Source organism: Garra rufa, chromosome 2, assembly GCF_049309525.1.
Source record: "Garra rufa chromosome 2, GarRuf1.0, whole genome shotgun sequence".
NCBI lineage: Eukaryota > Metazoa > Chordata > Actinopteri > Cypriniformes > Cyprinidae > Garra > Garra rufa.
In genome coordinates, this window is record NC_133362.1 from 1,907,619 (window position 1) to 1,926,252 (window position 18,634).

At 35.4% G+C, this 18,634-nt stretch overlaps 1 protein-coding gene across 1 annotated transcript in view; it reads left to right on the forward strand.

Moving 5' to 3' along the window:
• Nucleotides 1–17,691, forward strand: part of adgra1b (adhesion G protein-coupled receptor A1b) — a 219,889-nt gene extending 202,198 nt beyond the window's left edge. Inside the window, exon 15 of the mRNA XM_073834524.1 lies at nt 17,560–17,691. Coding sequence (XP_073690625.1) covers nt 17,560–17,691 — 132 coding nt within the window. The remainder of the gene's footprint in view (nt 1–17,559) is intronic.
• The last annotated feature ends 943 nt before the right edge of the window (nt 17,692–18,634 follow it).

Here is an 18,634-nt window from a genome sequence, read left to right on the forward strand (position 1 = left end):
CCACCAACTGGCAGCAGGAAGCGTGTCATTTTCAAAATCCTTTGAAATCAGCCTCTTAATTTTACTTGATTTTCTTCAAACTTCATCAAAATAATGTCAAAACACGGCCGATGAGAATATGTAAAGGGGTCGATGATAAATCAAATACTGTTGCCATGGCAACGCGTCAAACTTTAAAATTTGATTCCTGTCTTTTCGAGGCAGATAACATGCTTAGAATTTCATGAAACTCAACACACACGTCAATATTAATGATAGTTAGACACTGGCAAAAGGTCATAAATGGGCGTGGAGCAGGCACTCTATAGCGCCATCTTTTGACAAAAGTTGGGGGGTTAGTTTTTCCTACAGTCACCAAACTCTGTACATATATTGTTCTCATCAATCTGGACAACTTTCTAAATCAAACTCATTAGCTAAGACCAACAGAAAGCCGGCTATTTTGATTTGAAGGTGGATTTTTGGAAAAATCAGGCTGTAAACAAATTCACACTACTTCTAAGAACAACCAGCTGTTCACACCAAACTTTTTTAACATGAAGAGAAGATTCTGAAGATGTTAAATTGCGAGCGGATTTTGGATATCTCGAACGGTGTTGACGTGATGATTTTTTAAAGATGTAGTAAAAAACATAACCCTAATTTTTTATATCTTTAAAGTGCAGCATCCAAACTCTTTAAAACTTTTTTCACACAGAGATCTAATCATTCTGAGCAAGTGCTGGAAATATAAATTTTATACAAGCTTCAATGAATTAAAGAAAATTAAAAAAATAACTCAGAAACCTGCTGTCACTCTGGTGAATGTCTCTACAGTATGTGTGTGCGTTCAGTCAGGCACCGAGAAGCTCATTATTGCAGGGGGGAGGGGTGAGAGGCAGAGAGGGTGACAGAGTAGAGAGCCATCCTACAGACCATCTTTGATCAAAAAATGCATGTACTGTATGTAGTGTAATTACATAAATATGTCTGATCTTTGAGAGTCCGATATTTTGAGAAAATATAAAGGGTCATTAAGTCTTTCATTGTTCGTATTTTGCAGTTGTTGTTTTTTATTTATTTTTTACTTAACTGTACCATGAACTTGTCCTATTCAGTCACATAGCAAAAGATTTAAAAATACAACTTTTTAGCATGATCAATTTATCTTCATTGATAGACAATATTTACATAGTGTTATTTATTGAATATATATATATATATATATATATATATATATATATATATATATATATATATATATATATATATATCACCCCGTTAAAATACTCAACTTGATTTTTAAAGATATTTTGAAAGAATGAAGCGTTTATAGAGCACTTTATTGTGTATTGCTGTACACCCACATGAACTGTGTTCATGTTCATGTTAATTCACAGTACATAAACTTTATATGAGTACTTTTTTTTTAGCTTAATATTAATTAACATTAATAAATGCTATTTATTTATTGGTCATGTTAACTAATATAGTTAATTTTAACAAATGAAACTGGATAGCAACATTTTATATTTTGTGTGTATGTGTCTGTGTGTTGATTTTAAAGTGTAACCCTTTCAATTCTGTAAACTTAAAATCAAAACTAGCAGATGGTTACTGTGAATGCATGTGCCAACTGGGCACCGTCTTCCTTATTGATTCTTAGTTATGTAGCACTTAAGAGTGATGTCTTATAACAGGAGTCACCAGCAAAGCAATATCCACACAAAAATTGTACAGATAGGTAACAATGACATTTAAGCAGAAGTGGTGGATGTAAAGGAAGCAATAATAACATTTTGCTATCATCATGAATTACATGTTCTTATCATCATCAGAAAATAGGCAATTTGTAGCATACTGGTTCACAGTTGGCATTTATCTGAAGTCCTTGCATTGATTGCATTTAGTTAAATCAACATTATATTTGGTCAGTCTGATCTTGAGGCCTTAGAGATGTTAAATTGTGAAGATCTTGAGTTTTCATTAAAGGGCATGTCCGTGGTGGCCTGACAAAGTTTGATGTTTCTGCATAGACATAGAAGTGGTTATAACTTAGCCTGAAAATGTCTGATCTGCCACAAAATTCACAGGTTTGGTAAGAGTGCTGGCCTGAAGACACCTAAAGACCAATATTCAGATATTATCATAGCGCCACCTGTTGGCAGCAGGATATCTCATATATTACACTAACTCAAACATACCAAGGTCAATCTGCACCAAACTTCATATGTTTGATAATAGTGCTGGCCTGAACACATCTACATGCCAATAATCAGTTATAGGCATAGCGCCACCAGCTGGCAGCGGCAAGTTTGGCACATTTAAGTGACTTTGACATATTTCTCCTACATTTACTGTATTAAAAGCATACTGCCCCCCGTTTGCTGTTTTCCTGAAGCCACCGGTCGGCGGTGAGCCCGGGTGCGAGGGCCCGTTCATCGCTGCTCGCAGCTTTAATTAGGGCCCGAGCACCGATGGTGTGAGGACCCTATTGAATCTGCTCCGTTTATTATTATTATTATTATTATTATTATTCTTCTTATCCGGAATGAATCGCATTTTTGAGGCCCTAAACATACCCGAAAACTAACAAAACTTTGCACACACATCAGACCTGGCGAAAATGGACATCTGATATGGGTTGCAGAAGTGGGTGTGGCAAAATGGCTCAATAGCGCCACCTTTACACGTTCCGCGGTGTGCGCATTCAGCTGTGATTATCGTACATGCACAAAAATCGGTACACATATGTAACACACCAATACCTACAAAAAAGCCTCTTGAGATAAAATTCGAAACCCAACAGGAAGTCGGTTATTATTAATTTTCTCAGCAAAATTTGTGTCATTTTTGCCATTTTCAGGTGTCATACTTGAACGAACTCCTCCTAGAGATTTATTCCGATCAACACCAAATTTGGTGAGTCTAATCTAAAGCCCTTTGTGACGTTAAATTGTGAAGATCTAGAGTTTTCATCGGAGGGCGTGTCCGTGGCGGCCTCGCAAATTTCGATGTTTCGCCATGAAAAAGGAAGTTGCTATAACTTAGGCATAAAATGTCCGATCTGTCCCAAACTTCACATGTGTGATAACACTCCTGACCTGAAGACATCTACATGCCCATATTCAGTTATAGTCATAGCGCCACCTGCTGGCAACAGGAAGTGTCATGTTGTACTCTGCAACAAACTCCTCCTAGAAATTTATACAGATCAACACCAAAATCGGTCAGTCTAATATAAAGGCTTTAGTGATGTTAAATTGCGAAGATCTTGAGTTTTCGTTGAAGGGCGTGTCCGTGGCGGCCTGACAAATTTCGAGTTCTCGCCATGGATATAAAACTTGTTATAACTCAGCCATAAAATGTCCAATTAGCCTCAAACTTCACATATTCGATAAGAGTCCTGGCCTGAACACATCTGAAGGCCAATATTCTATTATAATCACAGCGCCACCTGCTGGCAACAGGAAATGACTTGTATCAAACTCCTCCTAGAGATTTAATGATATCAACATTATATTTGGTCAGTCTGATCTAGAGGCCTTAGAGATGTTAAATTGCGAAGATCTTGAGTTTTCGTCAAAGGGCGTGTCCGTGGTGGCCTGACAAAATTTGATGTTTCGCCATGGACATAGAAGTTGTTATAACTCAGCCATAAAATATCCGATCTGCCTCAAACTTCACAGGTTTGGTAAGAGTCCTGGCCTGAAGACATCTAAAGGCCAATATTCAAATATTATCATAGCGCCACCTGTTGGCAGCAGGATATATCATATCTTTCACTAACTCAAACATACCAAGGTCGATCTGCACCAAACGTCATATGTTTGATGAAAGTGCTAGCCTGAACACATCTACATGCCAATAATCAGTTATAGGCATAGCGCCATCAGCTGGCAGCAGGAAGTTTGGCACATTTAAGTGACTTTGATCTATTTTTCCTACATTTACTCTATTAAAAGCATACTGCCCACCGTTTGATGTTTTCCTAAAGCCACCGGTCGGCGGTGAGCCCGGGTGCGAGGGCCCGTTCATCGCTGCTTGCAGCTTTAATTATTATTATTATTATTATTCTTCTTCTTCTCCAAAGTGAATCGCATTTTAGAGGACCTAAACATTCCCGAAAACTCACAAAACTTTGCACACACATCAAACCTGGCGAAAATTTACGTCTGATTTGGGATTCAGAAGTGGGTGTGGCAAAATGGCTCGACAGCGCCACCTTTAGACGTTCAGCGGTGTGCGCTTTCAGCTGTGATTCACGTACATGCACCGAAATCGGTACACGCATGTAACTCACCAATACCTACAAAAAAGCCTCTTGGAACAAAATCCGGAACCCAACAGGAAGTCGGTTAATATTAACATTCTCAGCAAAATTTGTGTCATTTTTGCCTTTTTCAGGTGTCGTACTTGAACGAACTCCTCCTACAGATTTATTCGGATCAACGCCAAATTTGCAGAGTCTAGTCTAAAGCCCTTTGTGACGTTAAATTGTGAAGATCTAGAGTTTTCATCGGAGGGCGTGTCCGTGGCGACCTCGCAAATTTCGATGTTTCGCCATGAAAAAGGAAGTTGCTATAACTCAGGCATACAATGTCCTATCTGTCCCAAACTTCACATGTGTGATAACACTCCTGACCTGAAGACATCTAGATGCCCATGTTCAGTTATAGTCATAGCGCCACCTGCAGGCAACATGAAGTGTCATGCTGTACTCTACAACCAACTCCTCCTAGAGATTTATTCAGATCAACACCAAAATCGGTCAGTCTAATATAAAGGCCGTAGCGATGTTAAATTGTGAAGATCTTGAGTTTTCGGTAAAGGGCGTGTCCGTGGCGGCCTGACAAATTTCGAGGTCTCGCCATGGATATAAAACTTGTTATAACTCAGCCATAAAATGTCCGATTTGCCTCAAACTTCACATATTCGATAAGAGTCCTGGCCTGAACACATCTGAAGGCCAATATTCTATTATAATCACAGCGCCACCTGTTGGCAACAGGAAATGACTTGTATCAAACTCCTCCTAGAGATTTAATGATGTCAACATTATATTTGGCCATTCTGATCTAGAGGCCTTAGAGATGTTAAATTGTGAAGATCTTGAGTTTTCGTTAAAGGGCGTGTCTGTGGCGGCATGACAAAGTTTGATGTTTCGCCATAGACATATAAGTTGTTATAACTCAGCCATAAAATGTCCGATCTGCCTCAAACTTCACTGGTTTGGTAAGAGTCCTGGCCTGAAGACACCTAAAGGCCAATATTCAGATATTATCATAGCGTCACCTGTTGGCAGCAGGATATATCATATCTTTCACTAACTCAAACATACCAAGGTCAATCTGCACCAAACTTCATATGTTTGATGAAAGTGGTGGCCTGAACACATCTACATGCCAATAATCAGTTATAGGCATAGCGCCACCAGCTGGCAGCAGGAAGTTTGGCACATTTAAGTGACTTTGATCTATTTTTCCTACATTTACTGTATTAAAAGCATACTGCCCACCGTTTGCTGTTTTCCTAAAGCCACCGGTCGGCGGTGAGCCCTGGTGCGAGGGCCCGTTCATCGCTGCTTGCAGCTTTAATTATTCTTCTTCTTCTTCTTCTTCTTCTTCTCCAAAGTGAAAAGTCTTTTTGAGGGCCTAAACATGCCCGAAAACTCACGAAACTTTACACACGCATCAGACCTGGCGAAAATTTACATCTGATATGGTTTTCAAAAGTGGGTGTGGCAAAATGGCTCGATAGCGCCACCTATAAAATTTCAACGGAGTGCCCCTTGAGCTACGTTTCACGTACATGTACGAAACTCGGTACACATATGTAACACACCAATACCTACAAAAAAGTCTCCTGGTGCAACATCCGAAACCCAACAGGAAGTCCGTTATATTGAATTTCCTGTACGATTTTTGTGCAGTTTTTGCCATTTTCAGGCCTCATACTTTAACGAACTCCTCCTACAGTTTTTATCCGATCATCTTCAAATTTGCTGAGTGTCATCATAAGGCCTTTGCGATGTTAAATTGCGAAGCTTTAGAGTTTTCGTCGAAGGGCGTGTCCGTGGCGGCCGGACAAACTTTGATGTTTCGCCATGAAAAAGGAAGTTGCTATAACTCAGGCATACGATGTCCGATCTGCCTCAAACTTCACATGTTTGATGACAGTCCGGTCCTGAACACACGTCAGTGCCCATATTCAGTTATAGTCATAGCGCCACCTGCTGACAACAGGAAATGACATGTTTAACACTGTTACGGACTCCTAGAAACATATTGAAAAGCGTTAACAAGTCTTAAATAGGCTAGCAACATGCTACAAACATGCTAAAACATGCTAGCAACACTTAGCTAAGAGCTAAAGCATGCTATTAATACAAATACAAAAGGAAATTGCTGTAACTCATGTATATAATGTTGAATCTGACCCAAACTTAATATTCAACATGCTACAAAAATAATAAAGCATGCTAGCAACACTTAGCTAATATGCTAAAGCATGCTAATAATACAATGAAACAGGAAGTTACTCTAACTCAGGCATACAATGTCCAATCAGCCCCAAACTTAACATGTTTGATAAGAATCTTGGCCTAAACACACGCCAATGCCCGTATTCAGTTATAGTCATAGCGCCACCAGCTGGTAACAGGAAGCCACATGTTTAATACTGTTGTGGATGCCTAGCAACATTTTAAAAAAATTCAACAACTGTTAAACAGGGTAGCAACATGCTAGAAACATGCTATAACATGTTAGCAACATTTAGCTAAGTGCTAAAGCATACTCTTAATGCAATAAAATAGGAAGTTACTCTAACTCAGGCATGCAATGTCCAATCAGCCCCAAACTTCACATGTTTGATAACAGTCCTGGCCTGAAGATATCTACATGCCAATATTCAGTTATAGTTATAGCGCCACCTACTGTCAACAGGAAGTGACATGTTTAACACTGTGACACACTATTAGCAACACACTAAAAAAGCCATTTAGTGCTAAACTAGTTTAAAACTTACTCAAACATGCTAGCAACACTTACTTAGTGCTAAAGCATGTTGTTAAAGACATAAAACAGGAAGTTGCTGTAACTCAGACATGCAATGTCCAATCAGCCCCAAACTTCACGTTTGATAAGACTCCTGGCCTGAAGATATATACATGCAGTTATAGTCACAGTGCCACCTGCTGACAACAGGAAGTGACGTTTAATGGTGTTACGGACTCCTAGCAACATAATAAAAAGCGTCAGCAAGTTTTAAATAGGTTAGCATCATGCTAGAATCATGTTAAAACATGCTAGCAACACTTAGCTGAGAGTTAAAGCATGATATTAATACAAAGAAAAATAAGTGTAACTCATGCATACAATGTCCAATCTGACCCAAGCTTAATATGTTTGATAAGAGTCCTGGTCTGAACACAAGCCCATGCCCATATTCAGTTATAGTGATAGTGCTACCTGCTGGCAACAGGAAGTCACATGTTTAATACTGTTGTGGATGCCAAGCAACATTTTAAAAATATCAACAATTGTTAAATAGGGTAGCAACATGCTAGAAACATGCTATAACATGTTAGCAACATTTAGCTAAGTGCTAAAGCATGCTCTTAATGCAATGAAACAGGAAGTTACTGTAACTCAGGCATGCAATGTCCAATCAGCCCCAAACTTCACATGTTTGATAAGAGTCCTGGCCTGAAGATATATACATGCCCATATTCAGCTATAGTCATAGCGCCACCAGCTGGTAATAGGAAGCCACATGTTTAATACTGTTGTGGATGCCTAGCAACATTTTAAAAATATCAACAAGTGTTAAAATAGGGTAGCAACATGTTAGAAACATGTTAGCAACATTTAGCTACGTGCTAAAGCATACTCTTAATGCAATGAAACAGGAAGTTACTGTAACTCAGGCATGCAATGTCCAATCAGCCCCAAACTTCACATGTTTGATAACAGTCCTGGCCTGAAGATATCTACATGCCAATATTCAGTTATAGTTATAGCGCCACCTACTGTCAACAGGAAGTGACATGTTTAACACTGTGACACATTATTAGCAACACACTAAAAAAGCCATTGAGTGCTAAACTAGTTTAAAACGTACTCAAACATGCTAGCAACACTTACTTAGTGCTAAAGCATGTTGTTAAAGACATAAAACAGGAAGTTACTGTAACTCAGACATGCAATGTCCAATCAGCCCCAAACTTCACGTTTGATAAGAGTCCTGGCCTGAAGATATATACATGCCCATATTCAGCTATAGTCATAGTGCCACCTGCTGACAACAGGAAGTCACATGTTTAATACTGTTGTGGATGCCAAGCAACATTTTAAAAATATCAACAAGTGTTAAATAGGGTAGCAACATGCTAGAAACATGTTAGCAACATTTAGCTAAGTGCTAAAGCATACTCTTAATGCATTGAAACAGGAAGTTACTGTAACTCAGGCATGCAATGTCCAATCAGCCCCAAACTTAATATGTTTGATAAGAGTCCTGGCCTGAATACATTTACATGCCAGTATTTAGTTATAGTCATAGCGCCACCAGCTGGCAACAGCAAATTACTTGTTTTACACTAACATAAGCATGCAATGTACAATTTGCACCAAACTTGACATGTTTGCCAATAGTCCTGGGCTGAAGACATCTAAAAGCCAATATTTCGTAATAGCGCCACCTGTTGGCAGCAGGATATGTCATGACTTACACTCAAGCATGCCATGTTCAAGCTTCACCAAACTTCATATGTTTCATGAAAGCACTGGCCTGAACACATCTGCATGCCAATATTCAGTTATAGGCATAGCGCCACCAGCTGGCAGCAGGAAGATTGGCACATATCAATGACTTTGACATATTCCTCCTACATTTACTGTGTTAATAGCATAGTGCCCACCATTCGCCACCGATCGGCGGTGAGCCCGAGTGCGAGGGCCCTACCATCGCTGCTTGCAGCTTTAATTATTATTATTATTATTATTATTTATTATAATTATAATTAAAATTATGGATTTAATTATAATAAATCAATTCTTATACTGATTAAGCAACACAAAATCATGTCATATCACTCCAATATAAATAAAAAAGCACATAAAGAAAATGTATTTTTTTGGACCATTATGACAATGACAAACACAGTATTTTACTCTATTTATCTCTGTATTTTTTGTTGCAGTACAGTTGTGAATTATAGGGATGCAAATATGCTTGTGTCATAAAAATGTTTGCCAGTGGATTTGTGCAGTGCCAGAAACTGGAAGTCATTATTTACTCTTCTAAGGTTTTGTTAGATTCATTTTCTGTGTTTTTTTTTTTTTTTTTTTTTTTTTTCCAGAGGTTATTTGGTTTTGTTACGCTTTAGCAAGGCTTGAATATGAATCAGATGCATAAAGACTTTCTGAGTCTGTGCTGGGGTTAATGGCTTCTGAAGGACAGGCGTGTAGTAAAGTGCATGTAAAGGATGGGACGTGTAAGAGCTGAATGTTAATGTGGAGGTTTGCTCCTATTGCTCCTATTGTAACGTGCCACTGTTGCGTAACGCCGCTGGTAATTTGTTCTGGTGTGAATTGGCCGAGTGCTCAAACTGTACTGTTATGCAACCGCTGCTGCTTCTGCTCGTCTTTAATGTTATTTGAGGTCAATGCAACGTTTTTTTCAGATTGAATGCATGTGTTTTTCGCTGTAATGTTAGTGTTGTTGTGGTTTGTGCTGGGAATCAAATCAACGTCTGATGCCAAACACAGCCTCTCTCAGGCTCAAGTCTGATCATCTCTGTGTAGTGTAGAGATTATATAGTGTAGGACTGCCTAATATTCATTTGTCAATAATAATTGTGTGTGTGTGGTTTGAATTTGGGTTTTTGAAACTGAAAAAAATGGTTTAAGGCTTATTTATAAACAGTTTTTTAAATAAATGTCTTTTGCTTACCAAGGCTATTTAAAAAACAAAAAAATCTGTAAAAATTGTGAAATATTATTACTATTTAAAATACCTTTTTCTATGTAAATATCTGTTAAAATGTAATTTATTCCTGTGATCAAAACTGAATTTTCAGCATCACTACTCCAGTCTTCAGTGTCACATGATCCTTCAGAAATAATTTTTGAAAATGGTCTCTTCTGCTCACTGAAGGCTGCATTTATTTGTTGTAAAATATAGTAAAAACAGTCAAATATATTAAGATTTAAAATAGCTGATTTCTGTGTAAATATCTGCTAAAATGTTATTTATTTCTGTGTTCAGATCTGAATTTTCAGCATTACTCCAGTCTTCAGTGTCACATGATCCTTCAGAAATAAGTTTTGAAAAAGTCTCTCATGCTCATAAAAGACTGAATTCATTTATTTGCAATATATAGTAAAGACTGTAAAATATTAAGATATAAAATAGTTGTTTTCTATGCATGTATCTGTTCAAATGTCATTTATTTCTGTGATAAAATCTGAATTTTCAGCATCCTACTCCAGTTTTCAGTCACATGATCCTTTGTTTTCAAAAATCGTGTCTTATGCTCACCAAACGCTGAATTTATTTATTGTAAAATACAGTAAAAACAGTAAAATATATTAAGATTTAAAACCGCTCTTTTCTGTGTGGATATCTTTTAAAGTATAATTTATTTCTGTAATCAAAGCTGACTTTTCAGCGTCATTACTTCAGTCTTCAGTGTCACATGATCCTTCAGAAATCATTTTTGAAAAGCGTCTTATGCTGACCAAAGCTGTATTTATTTAATGTAAAATATAGTAAAAATAGTAAAATATATTAAGATTTAAAATAGCTGATTTCTGTGTAAATATCTGCTAAAATGTTATTTATTTCTGTGATCAGATCTGAATTTTCAGCATTAATCCAGTCTTCGTTGTCACATGATCCTTCAGAAATAAGTTTTGAAAAAGTCTCTTATGCTCATAAAAGGCTGAATTCATTTGTTTGCAATATATAGTAAAGACTGTAAAATATATTAAGATATAAAATAGTTGTTTTCTATGCATGTATCTGTTAAAATGTAATTTATTTCTGTGATCAAATCTGAATTTTCAGCATCCTACTCCAGTTTTCAGTCACATGATCCTTTGTTTTCAAAAATCGTGTCTTATGCTCACCAAACGCTGAATTTATTTATTGTAAAATACAGTAAAAACAGTAAAATATATTAAGATTTAAAACCGCTCTTTTCTGTGTGGATATCTTTTAAAGTATAATTTATTTCTGTAATCAAAGCTGACTTTTCAGCGTCATTACTTCAGTCTTCAGTGTCACATGATCCTTCAGAAATCATTTTTGAAAAGCGTCTTATGCTGACCAAAGCTGTATTTATTTAATGTAAAATATAGTAAAAATAGTAAAATATATTAAGATTTAAAATAGCTGATTTCTATGTGAATATCACTTAAAATGTAATTTATTCCTGTGATCAAACCTGACTTTTCAGCATCATTACTCCAGTCTTTGGTGTCACATTATCTTTAAAAAAAATCATTTTTGAAAGAAGTCTCTTCTGCTCATCAAAGGCTGAATATATTTATTGTAAAATATAGTAAAAACAGTAAAATATATTAAGATTTAAAATAGCTGATTTCTGTGTAAATATCTGCTAAAATGTTATTTATTTCTGTGATCAGATCTGAATTTTCAGCATTAATCCAGTCTTTGTTGTCACATGATCCTTCAGAAATAAGTTTTGAAAAAGTCTCTCATGCTCATTAAAGACTGAATTCATTTATTTGCAATATATAGTAAAGACTGTAAAATATATTAAGATATAAAAGTTGTTTTCTATGCATGTATCTGTTAAAATGTAATTTATTTCTGTGATCAAATCTGAATTTTCAGCGTCATTACTCCAGTCTTCAGTGTCACATGACCCTTCAGAAATAATTTTTGAAAATGGTCTCTTCTGTCACTGAAGGCTGCATTTATTTGTTGTAAAATATAGTAAAAACAGTCAAATATATTAAGATTTAAAATAGCTGATTTCTGTGTAAATATCTGCTAAAATGTTATTTATTTCTGTGATCAGATCTGAATTTTCAGCATTAATCCAGTCTTCAGTGTCACATGATCCTTCAGAAATAAGTTTTGAAAAAGTCTCTTATACTCATAAAAGGCTGAATTCATTTATTTGCAATATATAGTAAAGACTGTAAAATATATTAAGATATAAAAGTTGTTTTCTATGCATGTATCTGTTCAAATGTAATTTATTTCTGTGATCAAATCTGAATTTTCAGCATCCTACTCCAGTTTTCAGTCACATGATCCTTTGTTTTTAAAAATCGTGTCTTATGCTCACCAAACGCTGAATTTATTTATTGTAAAATACATTAAAAACAGTAAAATATATTAAGATTTAAAACAGCTCTTTTCTATGTGGATATCTTATAAAGTATAATTTATTTCTGTAATCAAAGCTCACTTTTCAGCGTCTTTACTCCAGTCTTCCGTGTCACATGATCCTTCATAAATCATTTTTGAAAAGCGTCTTATGCTGACCAAAGCTGTATTTATTTAATGTAAAATATAGTAAAAATAGTAAAATATATTAAGATTTAAAATAGCTGTTTTCTATGTGAATATCACTTAAAATGTAATTTATTCCTGTGATCAAACCTGACTTTTCAGCATCATTACTCCAGTCTTTGGTGTCACATTATCTTTAAAAAAAATCATTTTTGAAAGAAGTCTCTTCTGCTCATCAAAGGCTGAATATATTTATTGTAAAATATAGTAAAAACAGTAAAATATATTAAGCTTTAACATAACTGTTTTCCAAGTGAATATCTCTCAAAATGTAATTTTATTCCTGTGATCAATGCTGAATTTTTAGCATTATTAGTCCAGTGTCACGTGATCGTTCAGAAATCATTCTAATATACTGAATTGCTTCTCAAGAAACATTTCTGATTATTACTAAGATCATTGCCTTAACGCAAGTCTGTCACTGAGCTCTACAGGCAGTTATCTTGGTTTTTGCTCTGATCTGCATTTTCAGCTGTTAGACCTTTTCTGAGAGGTGTGTGCCTTTCTAAATCAGACTCATTCAAATGAATTTGCCACAGTTTAACTCCACTCCAAGTGTAGGAACATCTAGAAGCAATATGAATGCTCCTGAGCTAAATTTCGAGTGTCCCAGAAAAGGGTACGAATACTTATACAAGATATTTTCATTTTTTTATTTCTTATAAATTTGCAAAGTTGTTACAAACCTGTTTTGTGCTTTGTCATTGTGGTGTATGAGATGTAGACTGATGTGGGGAAAACTCATTTAAAGCAGTTAAACATAATGCTGCAACAAAACAAAATGTGAAAAAAAATGAAATACTTTTGCAAGGCGTTGTAAATCCAGCTATTCCTGCTGTTGGTTTGGGTTTTAATGACAATCCTAGTAATACTTATGCATGGGAATATGTTTATCACAACACTGTGGGGATACAAACAGCTGACTTCTGCCTATGTGTTATATGTTGGGCTATTTCAAGTCAGATGTGCCATAATCCTCCATTTATTCAGGTTATTATCGGGTCAAATCCTCTGAGACTGCACTTTCCTCTCATTACTGTTGTTCATGCCATTATTGCAATGATTTTTTTAGCTCCTGGGACATGCATTTTGAGATTTTTCATGTCATTTGTGACCCTGAATCACAAAACCAGTCTTAAATAGCATGGGGATATTTGTAGCAATAGCCAACATACATTGTGCGGGTCAAAATCATCGATACATGAAGATCATTTGTGAATTCCATACCATAAATATATCATAATTTAAATTTGATTAGTAATATGCATTTCTAAGAACTTCATTTGGACAATTTGAAAGGCGATTTTATCAATATTTAATTTTTGTTGCACCCTCAGATTTCAGATTTTTAAATATTCTAACAACCATACATCAGTGGAAAGGTTTTTATTTAGATTTCAGATGATGTATAAATCTCAGTTTCAGAAAACTGACCCTTATGATTGTTTTTGTGGTCCAGACCAGAGTCACATTTGCAAAATGCAAGTTTTCTTTTTCCATTTTGCAAAGATTGCAAAAGTAAACAGATTTTACTAATAGAGCTACCAATCTTTGTGTAAATGTAACATGATGATACTGACATCTTTCTGTTGTCATTTTAACCTTCTGTAATTTTGCTCCAAATCTCTCCTCTTCAAAATAGTGGATTATTCAACCAATTAAAGTGTTAATTTGCAGATTCAGAACTCTGTTCCATTTTTTTTTTTTCATTCTGCATTCTAATCAATCAAACTGCAGTTATTTTTAAGTAAAAATAACTAAAAAACACAATTAAAACATAACATAATAAAAAAGATTTTAAAAAGTTTTTGCAAATAAACTTCAAATATGCATCTTTGACATTTCATATTGTGGCATTTGCTATTTTTATTTTTCATTCCTCATTTAAAAATGTTACCTAATCAGTAAAGTTTGTGCAATTTTGGCTTAACATGGATTTGACTCTATATATGAGTACATTTCCACATTTAACTATTAGGTTTTCATTATTACAACTTGACTTAGTTGTAAATGAGACAATTCAGGATATTTTGTGATGGTTTAATTCACTAATTGCATATCTGAGCCTGTGCCAGATTGTAGTGTGTAATAATTCAACGATTTGTCATGTTTTATAACCAGAAAATCAGTTTTCGTTTCTTAATTTTGTCTGTCTTTTTGAAAACAGACTAAATGATGACTAAAAAATGTTACTTGCAATGCATTACATAAAGCCTTCATATATAATGCACATTAAAATGCATTAAATATGCTTTGTGATGCACCTTATAATGCATTATATAATCTTGAAATGAATAATAGTTCATCTAGTATAGTTATATGTGCACTTAAAAGTATAGTGCATTAAAAAAAATAGAATGCATTTGATTTTGGATACAGTTGTTTATAAAATGATGTAATGCATTATACATAAAGGCTATAAAGTATTGCCTATTATAGTATTGTGATATATTATATTATAATATATTGATTAAACCACACTGCAGTTGAATTTAACAACAAATCTTACATTAATTTGAACAATAACAATAATTTCTATAATATTGGCAGTCCTGATCAAAATGATTGTAATGAAAGTCTGCTGTCTTTGATATTTTATGTTGCTCATGTGATTTAATGGCTTTGGTTAACAAGGTTAATCATCTCAGTGTTGATGTTGCTAAAGTGTCGCTTCTCAGTTTTACTTCAGATGCGTTTTGTAAGTTTTCATAGCAGTCTGTTCATAAGAGGATCAAGCCTGCAAATGTTCAGGCAGCCGGCCAGAGGATTTCATAAATGTGTGTGAATTAATCTCTCGCCGCGTTTGTGGAGATGAACATTTGCAATTCTCAGTACTTCTGTGTTTCTCCCGCTCAGTCTCAATAAGCATCTCAAACCTGGTATTTTTCTTCTCTCTTTTCTCATTGCTGTTGATTCCTGATTTTGTCAGATCCAGACAGGTGCAGGTCAAAGGTCAGATGATATTCAGCTCTCAGAAAAGACATCTGTGGATGTCCTTTGATGAAATATCCCAATATGACTCACTTTAGAAGCGTTAGATTTTTCTTTAATCTCAATATTGCTGGAAATGAAACCAAAAGGCCTCTCTAGGTGGTTTATGGTGAAGTTGATGATGTGAAGTCAATGTTTTGTCACAGATGAGCTGTTTTGTCTAATGATGAGGATGTTTGTGTGCGGCAGGGAAATGCGATCCGCTGTGGAATAAATACGTGATTTGAAAAGATGAATGATTAATTTTCGACTTGCGAATATTAGAGGAATTTACAGATGAAGTCAAAAGTTTACATACACCTTGCGGAATCTGCAAAATGTTAATTATTTTAACAAAATAAGAGGGATCATACAAAATCCTAAGACAAACTTTAGGTTGGTTACATTGAAGATGTTTACATATAATCCACAAGAGAAAATAATAGTTGAATTCATAAAAATTACCCTGTTCAAAAGTTTACATCCCCTTGATTCTTAATACTGTGTTAATATCTGAATGATCCACAGCTGTGTTTATTTGGTTTAGTGATAGATATTCATGAGTCCCTTGTTTGTCCTGAACAGTTAAACTCCCTGCTGTTCTTCAGAAAAATCCTTCAGGTCCCACAGATTCTTTGGTTTTCCAGCATTTGTGTATTTGAACCCTTTCCAACTATTTTTAGACCCATCTTTTCACACTGAGGACAACTGAGGGACTCATATGCAACTATTACAGAAGGTTTAAACACTCACTGATGCTCCAGAAGGAAACATGATGCATTAAGAGCCGGGGGTGAAAACTTTTGCACAGAATGTAGATGTGTACATTTTTCCTACATATATATTTTTTTCATTTAGTACTGATCTTAAGAGGTTACAGAAAATAGTTGCATGTTTCTCAGAAGGTAAAATACGTACAATTTACCTTGATCTTCGAATTCCAAAAGTTTTCACCCCCGACTCTTAATGCATGGTTTTTCCTTCTGGAGCATCAGTGAGTGTTTAAACCTTCTGCAATAGTTGCATACGAGTCCCTCAGTTGTCCTCAGTGTGAAAAGATGGGTCTAAAAATCATTGTTGGAAAGGGTTCAAATACACAAAAATGCTGGAAAACCAAAGAATCTGTGGAACCTGGTTTAAATGATTAAAACAGGTTCCACAGGGTGGCAAGTTTTTAAAAATGTAGAATTTAAAACTAATTAGCATTTGTGGTGAAAGTAATTAGTCTTTTAATATGTCCTAAATAGATTTTTGTTGTAAATATGCCTGACAAGATTGTTACTGAATGACATTTTAGTGGGTGTCTTCTGTAAATTAGGGAAAAATATATAATATTTATTTTTTGCTCAGAAGAACAAAAATAAAAATGCATTTAAATTAAACAGAAAACTTTTTAATATTTTTTGGAAAAACAACGACAACTGAAAGCAGTATTACTCATATTGTATATAGATATAGATATAGATTTTTCTTTTCCTTAAAAACATCCTGGATATTTTCTTGGTGGTACATTTTGAGAGTACATTTTAGTCTCCAAAGTAAAGCTCAGTACAGTACAGTGTGTTGTCGGAGGTCATGCACCCGTTTCTTCTGTTTATTCCTGCATCTTTTATTGCTGCGTCTCAGTTTGTCCTTGTGTTTGAGTGCTCATGACCCTCAGATGAGCAGGTGAGCTTGTGCTTCACTGTCTGTCATTCATCCGTCGTCCTCTTGTCCTGTATCTGCACAATTAAATGCTGCAGTGAACCCTCCAGCCCTTTAAAACACTCACTATTACTGCATAACTGCTTTAGCAGGGTCTTTAATAATTTTGTATGTGAGCTCTGCTGTGCTTGCGAAGGTTATTGTGGGATAAACTGGCCATAGCACAAACAGCACTGTTTTATTTGCCATTTACTTTATGGAAGGTTTATTTTTGCACCCTGTCACCAATATTTGGGCTCTGTCTGAGTGCTGATTTCATTATTGCCCTGCAGTAATATACTGTTTTTGTGTTCTGGTAATTCTGTGTCTGTGTATCGGATACTGATTCTCTCTGTCTCTGTGTGTATGTGTCAGGATCTGAAGAAGGTGCTGTCGTTCCCTCCGTATCCGGGAGAGTTCCTGCACCCGGTGGTGTACGCCTGCACAGCCGTCATGCTGCTCTGCCTGTTCGCCTCCATCATCACCTACATAGTGCACCACAGGTAGGGCATGTGCATGAATAAACAACACTAATGTAGTGTGCCTTCATTCATGATTTGTTTTTATCTGCAGTAATCAGAGGGTCTGAATTTAAAATGACTAAACCTGCTGACCCTGGACCACAAAACCAGTTTTAAGTAGCATGGATATATTTGTAGCAATAGCCAACAATACATTGTATAGGTCAAAATTATCAATTATTCTTTTATGCCAAAATTCATTTGTTATGGAAGCACATTTCTGCCACTGAATAATAAAAAAAAGGTTATTGCGACTTATCTCACAATTCTGCCTTTTTTCTCAGAATTGCATGATACAAACTCGCAATTCTAAGAAAAAAAGTCGCAATTGCGAGTTATAAAGTCAACAAGTAAACTAACAATTCTGAGAAATAGTCGCAGTTGCATGATATAAACTTGCAATTGCGTGTTATAGAGTCAGAATTGCGAGATATAAACTCAATATTGCGAGTTATAAAGTCAGAATTGTGAGATATAAACTAACAGTTCTGAGAAATAGTTGCAATTTCTTGATATAAACTTGCAATTGCAAGATATAAAGTCAGAGTTGCATGATTTATAATTGTGAGTTAGTCAATTGCGAGAGATAAACTCACAATTGTGAGTTAGAAAGTCAGAATTGCAAGATATAAACTCACAATTCTGAGAAATAGTCGCAGTTGCATGATATAAACTTGCAATTGCGTGTTATAAAGTCAGAATTGCGAGATTGAAACTTAAAATTGCAAGTTCTAAAGTCAGAATTGCATGATATAAACTAGCAATTCTGCGAAATAGTCGCAATTACATGATATAAACTTGCAATTGCGAGTTATAAAGTCAGAATTGCGAGATATAAAATTGCAGTTGTGATAAATTGTTGCAATTTCTTGATATAAACTCAGATTGCGAGATATAAAGTCAGAGTTGCATGATTTATAATTGAGTTA